At 45.1% G+C, this 7,500-nt stretch overlaps 1 protein-coding gene across 1 annotated transcript in view; it reads left to right on the top strand.

The window, feature by feature from the left end:
* The window catches only part of stk10 (serine/threonine kinase 10), a 37,937-nt gene that overhangs the window by 8,251 nt on the left and 22,186 nt on the right, over positions 1-7,500 (top strand). The window contains exon 3 of the mRNA XM_030793451.1: positions 6,906-6,954. Within this exon, the coding sequence (XP_030649311.1) occupies positions 6,906-6,954 (49 nt within the window). The remainder of the gene's footprint in view (positions 1-6,905; positions 6,955-7,500) is intronic.

Raw genomic sequence — 7,500 nt, forward strand, 5'->3', positions numbered from 1 at the left:
TGTTGGTTGTCTAGAGTGGTTTTGCCTCCCAGTGCACCGACAGAGGTAATGTGTAGACGACTTACGGTTTCACTGGCTTATTACAGGTATGAGTTCGTCGCAGCTACTGTGCACACCCTGTGCCAGTCAGAAAGTGCTGAGGTGTAATCTTGATAATATCAATTAAACAATCTGTGTAGTGTCAATCAAAGGTTGTAAAGAGCTTGTAAACCTCACTCTCTCTAGATTTAAGTGTTTTCAAGTATAAGCCAATAAAGTAAAAGAACCCATCAAGCAAGCCCTTGTATGGGATACTGGTTTGAACTGCCATTAAAAAAAAACAAAACAAAACAAAAAAACGCCCACCCCAACCAGAACCACCCCCTTAATTTGGTGCCAAGACAAACAACACAGTCTGGTAAGTCACATCGATCCTTCCAGCTGAAAAAAAATAACATGGTAAAATCGTCCAGGCATCCCTACAGTTGGCGGCCTTGTGTTGTAAAACCAGTCAGAAACTGTGGAAACCAGGCAAACATTTGTCATGGGGTTACATGTGAGGTTGTGCATTTAGGAATTAGAAACACCTCCTTAAAAACATTCGCACCAAAACCCAGACAACACACCATATTGGGACCACCTGCTCAAAAGTCCCATAGCGCACACAACTCCCGCGCCTCTGTCCTCTCTCCCTTCTCAGGAAATAAAAAGAAAACAAAAAAAACAAGCGCTTTGTGAGGAGTCAGTTGAGCATTGTTGGAATTCCAGTGTGTGAAAGGTAAATTTGCCTTACTCAAAGCTCCACAATGCAACGCTGCCTCAGGTCTTTGTGTGTGGATAAAGAGCTGGTTCACACCTTTGGTTTTCTCACTGCATTCAGCCTGCCGAGGTCTTCTGTGTGCTGTACACTCAGCAGCCCTGGTTTTTCTTTTTACAAGCACAAAAAAACCCCAACGTCTTCTCTTCTGTCACCTACAGCAGGGATGATGAACCAGAAGAGATGCCTGGGCCTTCCCCTTACTGATGTAAATACTTGTGTGTCATGAACCGAACAGAAACTCATGCCTTCATGGTCTTGTGAGCCCGTTCCTAGTCCCCAAGGCCATTGTGCTTTGACCGTGTTTAAGGTGAAGAGCCTGCATGTGTCTGTGGGGTTATTTAAGAGCTGTGAAATTCGACCAGACCAGGATGATACACAACATGCACTCAAGCATCACGCCCTTTTCCTCTTGCCCTCGGATGAACAAGTTTGGCTTCGCCTGCCCGATTTGCGTGGAAAAAACCCCCAACGTTGCGTCATAAACTAAGCATATTTGGGTGTGGGAGTGAAGTTTTTACCCATAAAACACTCCTTCAGAAAACGAGACACCGATCCGTCTGACAGTTCTCTGGGCTATAGACGGGGTGCCTTGTGAAAGGTACGAAGGGCAGGTTATGGTTGAGTGTGTTAGGTCGATTCGGCCTGAGGAACTTTGTCAGACGGAGCAGCAGGCAGCCCTCTCTGGCCTAAAAGAAAAAGAAAAAAGAAAAGAAAAAGAAAGAGAAGTCCTTGTTGAGTGCAGCAGCGACGGCACATTCTTCAGCCCCCAGTCTCTCGGCAGAGAAAGGGAGCGTCAGACGGCAACACAGAGAGTCGGTTCTGCTTTGAGAACAATGAACCCTGCAGACCGTGCGCTGTGTGAGAAACACGAGGCCTTTTAGGTTCTACGTTTTCGCCCTCGCACTCCAACAGCCCCTTCCAACGGGCCAGACACGCCAATTTAAAAATAAATAAATAAACAAACGAGGGAGAAAAAAACGGATTTCCAGTGACAAACTGCAGAAACTGTGAGACGCTGCATCACGCTGCTGGCTCCACAGAGAATCTTACCTGGTCTTTTTTTTTTGGGCCAGTTGTTACTGGTGAATGTGTAGTCTGTGCCATTGTTCGTCTAGTCCTGTCTTAAAACACTGAGTTACAGGAAAAAGTGGGCTTTAGGGAGGCAACCCTAGAATACATTCGTCACTCTGACTTGACATAGAATGAGAGCAAGACAACATTTTATCTCTCCCCCATGTTGAGGAATGTGAGCTTTGACTCATGAAAAGATGTTTAAACAGGCGGATAAATAGATATCTGTCTCTCTCTCTCTCTCTCTCTCTCTCTCTCTCTCTCCTAGAGTTTCCCCTTATCCTTTGTGAGGCTGGTACACGTAAATCAGTTTCACCTCCTTTGTTTCCCTTTATCGTTCTCGACCTCTCCCCCCTTCCCTCTCCTCCCGCCTCCTCTTCACGAACGCCGTGTCTCACTCGCTTCAGCCTGGAGCAGAGAGCTCCTTGGTCTCTCTCAGAGAAACCACCAATGCAGACAAAACACAACTCTGTGGACAAACAACACACTTCCACAAGTTATTGAATAATTGATTTTTACAGTTGTAAAATCAGTGCTGAATTAATCATAGTACACCAAAGAATAAATTCATTTTCCCCCGTACATGGAAAAAAAACCCCAAAAAAACCCCGAAACAAAACAAAAACAAAACAAAGCACAGTTTGCATGATTATTCCTGTTATTGTTTTAATAAACACAGATGCATCATGGGTGCACAGCAACAGCTTGTCTCTGTCATGGCTCATTTGAACAATGGTTCTCTTTGATGTCATCTAAACCAAAGTCTTTGCCCATGGGTGGGTTCATTTAAACCAAAGTCTTTGCCCATGGGCGGGTTCGTTTCAAAACACTGTGAATCAGCAGAGTGTCGACATCACTTAACAATTATGAGCATAACATTTGTGCTCGTCAGACAACGAGGATTAATCTCCTCTCACACGCCTCGTTTGCGCTGGGCTTTATCCTCCATGGACAAGAGCTCCACGGACCCGCATGCACGTGCACGTGCCTAGACGTGCACACCCCTGGCCCCTTCTGTCTGTAGCGACTCGAATCATAACCCAGCTCATCTCTGGTTTCTCTTCCCTTGGCCTTGCACTGACAGAGGAGTGCGCGTAGGTTGCAGAAGAATGTCAGTTAGGTGCTGCCGTGAGTCTGCACTGCATCCCACAGGCTTTGGTGTGTGTGTGTTTGTGTGTGTGTTTGTGCGTGTGTCGTCTAACCGGCCCAGCTACCTTGCCTCACCTGAGGGTACTGCTGTTCAAGTTATCTGGAGTATTCTGGGAATTTCATAAGAGAGGCCAGCCAAGTAATTCCATTAGATCACAGCCCCACAATAATCAACGTCTCTCACAGACGCTGTTGGCACTGCCAGCATGTGTTTTTTACTGCGTTTATTTCAATAAGCAACGAAAAACCCCTATCTAACCATGTCAGGAAAGTTCAAACCCCATCAAACGGGAAAACAACTGAACGAACATGAAACAAACAAAAAATCTAATCTAATTGGAAAGGTTCCACTGAAGCCTGGCAGTCTAGCTTTTTCAGATTGAGCCTCCGATTTTACAGGAAAGCTATTCTGAACTGGAGATCATTTGGGGTCAACTTCTTACATTTAAATCTCACTGATTAGGCACCAGCTGACCCTCTTAGACCCTCCTCTGACACCCTCCCAACAAATTCCTCCCGTCTGAAAGCAGCCCAGTTAAAAGAATGTCCTTTGTGACAATGACAGTTCCACAAATTCTGCACATTTAAAACAAACACTCTCAGAGCTTTGCAATGCTGTCGGTCGACTCCCTCCCTCGGTCAGCGGTTCGGAGAAAGCACGCCGGGGTTTGTTGATGGTGTTCTCTGCAGTGTCTACTTAGTGTAGCATCTTGATACTTTTCCCAGAACGTCAATACTACGGAAACAGACTTTAAACACTTTAGGTATACAGTGAACATTGTAGCATTGTGACTCTACCATAAATTAACAAGTTTGACAAACATTTTCCAAGAAGGGGTGTAATCAAGGGCAACAGGACCTGGTTTGTAGATACCTGAAGACATTCATCTTTCATCCGAGAGGCTTCTTCAGCTCTTCAGCTCTTCAGTTCTTCAGTTCTTCAGCTCTGTCAGAACTGAAAAGCCTCTTGGATGAGAGGTGAAATGTCTTCAAGTATCTACTGTCCACCTCGGAGGAGACTTCCTGGTGGAATACTGGTTGGACATTCTTACAACAATCTTTCTTATGAACTTAAAACAACTAAAACTAAAAGAAGCGGTAATCCAAAGTTACATCTCAACCACGGCTGAGGTGGCTACAGCTGCTGCGGTCTCCGTTGAAAGCCTGCTCAGGACGAATCCAGCAGGGGAAGTGCAAGCTTGATCAACACTGTTTAGAACCGTTCTGTCTCTGCATGTTTAAACAGCGTCCCAGACAAAGGTACTGACTTTCAGGACACTGAAAACTTAAGATCAGTTGGCTGAACGGGGATGCAGCCCTGAACATCAACAAACAAATATTTGGTGATGTCGTCTGTAAATCTGACTCCAGATCTATGAGGAGTTATGTTTTGTAGACCTTTCGCTTTCTGATATGTGAAAATCTGCATCCTTTTTTTTTTTTTTTTGTTACAATAGACATACACTCACACTCAAAAAAAACAAAAACAAAAAAAACAACAACAAGGTACTACTCCTTGGGCCAGCCATTGGAGCTGCACTACAGGAGTTTTGTGACTCCAGTTGAGAATGGATGTGTCCAGAGTAAATCATGCTGGATATCCAATCCAACATTTTTCCTTTTTTTTTTTTTTTTTTTTTTACACTAACCTCTTCTTCAGAGTCTTAACCTGGATTCAGCGTCCAGGCCTCTAAGGCTGCTGTCATAAGTACAGGTTTTATTATATCCAACTTTTTGCTAGACCACCTGATTTCAGGGTTTTTTTGTTTTTTATTTAATGCTCCGTGGTTCCACAGGTGTGGTAATTAGTTACCCTGCTCAGATCTGCAGGTGAGAGAATTAGAGAAATCAGGTGGGACAGCACATGGTTTGAGTGAAGACTTAAACACAGTGGCCTGTAATGAGTTGCATGTCCTTGACCTGTGTAGTGTTCTTATTATACACACACACACACACACACACGCGCACACACATGCACACACACCGTCACAGTGTCTGTGCAGCCCGCAGGGGTGTGTTTTGCCAAGATTCATCAGGTCATTCATTGACTTGTTTGACAGTACTGTCACTGTGTGCTGGCACCAGCGGGGGTGAAGAGGAGAGGGCCCTGCGTGTTTTTATAGAGCCACAAACTAGAACTCTGTCCAATCAGCCCGCCATTACGTAACGCTGAGGTCACCCGGCAGGTATGCTGGCTTTGGGATTTGACGACGACAGCCCATCATAACATAGCGACATTCCTCTTTCGTTTGCAGGGTTGTTGTTTTTCTTTTTTCACATCTCATGGGCTCTCTAAACCCTCTACTCCCAAATGAGCCCTGAATGCTCGAAGCATTTTTTGGCATGTGTTAATCTAAACAACACTTATAAAGTTACTGCTTATCTGACAGTGTTACGTTATATGGAGAGATGAGAGAGAGAGAGAGAGAGAGAGAGAGAGAGGACGAGATGAGACATGTGTGAAAGATAAAATCCCTGGTAGCTCTAGAAAGACTTTTCAAATGGTCCATTCATTTACTAGATGCTTGATTTGATTTGATTTGATTTTCTTCCCTGGAGTTGCAGATGTTTCTCCTGTACTCGCCTTTACTTGTAAGGCCGCAGACCAGTGCTGGTGTTTTATTGCATGTCTAAGCACACATGTGAACACTCACACTCTCTCTCTCTCTCTCAGACACACACACACACACACACAGGCTCATGACAGTCGGTCATGGTGGTTGAGGTGAGGGTGTGTGGTGTGTGTGTGGGGGGGGCGCGGCTACTCTCAGCGTTTGACTCAAACACACTGAGAGGCTGGACTCTGTCTCCAGCTTCACTGTGGCATGTTTAAACACTTCATTTGTTAAGGGCCTCATCGAGACACTACTATGCTCACACACACACACACGAACACACACAAACACGCACGCATGTCAGTACACCTTTATCTCATCTGTCCGTCACTGTAATGATTGACTCCAGTTGTCTTGTGATTCCCACACACAGCTGCAGGTTGTTCAAAGCAACGTCACGGTTTACAGTTTATTTTTTTCCTGTCCTCTCCTGTCATCTTCTCGGTCATCATTATTGCTCCTTCTCTCTCTCTCTCCCTCCCTCTCTCTCCACTTTCTTGGTTTCTTCCTTTTGTTTTTTTTGTCTGCCTCACTTCTCTGGAAGCCTGGGGTTAAGGAGAGTGAGGGAGTTAGTGTTGTTAGAGGGTTTCAGGTTACTGTCTGCTGCCTTTCTTTCTCTACCCCTGACCTTTCAGTTTATACCCTCACTCTCGCTCTGTCTCTCTCTCTCTCTTTCTTCATCTTCTTTCAGTTTGTGTGTCCCAGTCTGTCTCTCCGTCTCCTCTCTCCTCCTTTGTTTTTGTGTGTGTGTCTCTCTCTCTCTCTCTGTCTGGGCCACAACTATCAAAGACTTCATCTACATTTTCCCCACTCCACTGTGCTCTCACGGCTGAGGGCATTAATTAAAGTCTGCCTTCAGGCTTTTCATTATGTTTCACATATTTAACACACACACACACACGCACACACGCACACACGCACACGCACACGCACACAAGCATGCACACTCACTCTCTCAGACGTACACACACGCTCACTCTCTCAGACTCGTGCTTGCGTACGCGCGCACACACAGACACACACGCGCACACACACACACACACACACACACAGACACACACACACACATTAAGGCCAAACTCAGATGAGAATTACTATGTTAAGCTCTGGTTGACCACGGAGTCCCATCGCTCAAATGGCAGTTTTGAGAAGTGTTGCTGTAGTGTGTTTTTATCTGAACTGTGAGTAAAGATCATTCTGTGTAAACCTGTCCTCTGTACAACACTGAGTCCTTGTGTAATCTCTCCCTTTTTCCTCTCTTCCTCTCTCAGATCATGATAGAGTTCTGCCCGGGGGGAGCCGTGGATGCCACCATGCTGGGTAAGCCTCATCCTGCCTCTCCTCTTTAAAACCTTCACTCTCTTTTTTTTTTCCTCTTCACCTACCCTCTCCTCATACATGGGACGTCCCCTGCTTTTGGTGTCTGATGATCGGGGTAAGGAGTCTGAGAGCAAAGCTGGTAATCTCTCTGGAGGTTCTCTTGTCGAGGTTATTATTTTATTTTTGTGAAACGCTGAGCTGGAGGGAAAAGAACTGACGTCAGTCACAGTGAAACACTTCACGTTGGAAACTGCTCTGTCAAAACAGGGTTGATTCTGTATTGTAGGAAACGCTCTAAAAAACAGACCGCTTTGTTCTTTAGTTGGACACAAAAGGGGCCCGTTTTTGATGATTTTATCATCAGTGGCTGGACACAGTTCTGAAATCACCGCTGACAAGCCTGCACAGACATTTCCTAAACATCAACTTTCTTCAGAGGGCAGTAATGAACAGCTTGACAGGACACACAAAAATACTGGCCATGGTTATAAAACTGTTTTTTAATGAAAATGTGATTTTTGATATCCAGTAATCCCTCTCTCTCTC

Source organism: Chanos chanos, chromosome 16 (genome assembly GCF_902362185.1).
Source record: "Chanos chanos chromosome 16, fChaCha1.1, whole genome shotgun sequence".
Lineage (NCBI taxonomy): Eukaryota > Metazoa > Chordata > Actinopteri > Gonorynchiformes > Chanidae > Chanos > Chanos chanos.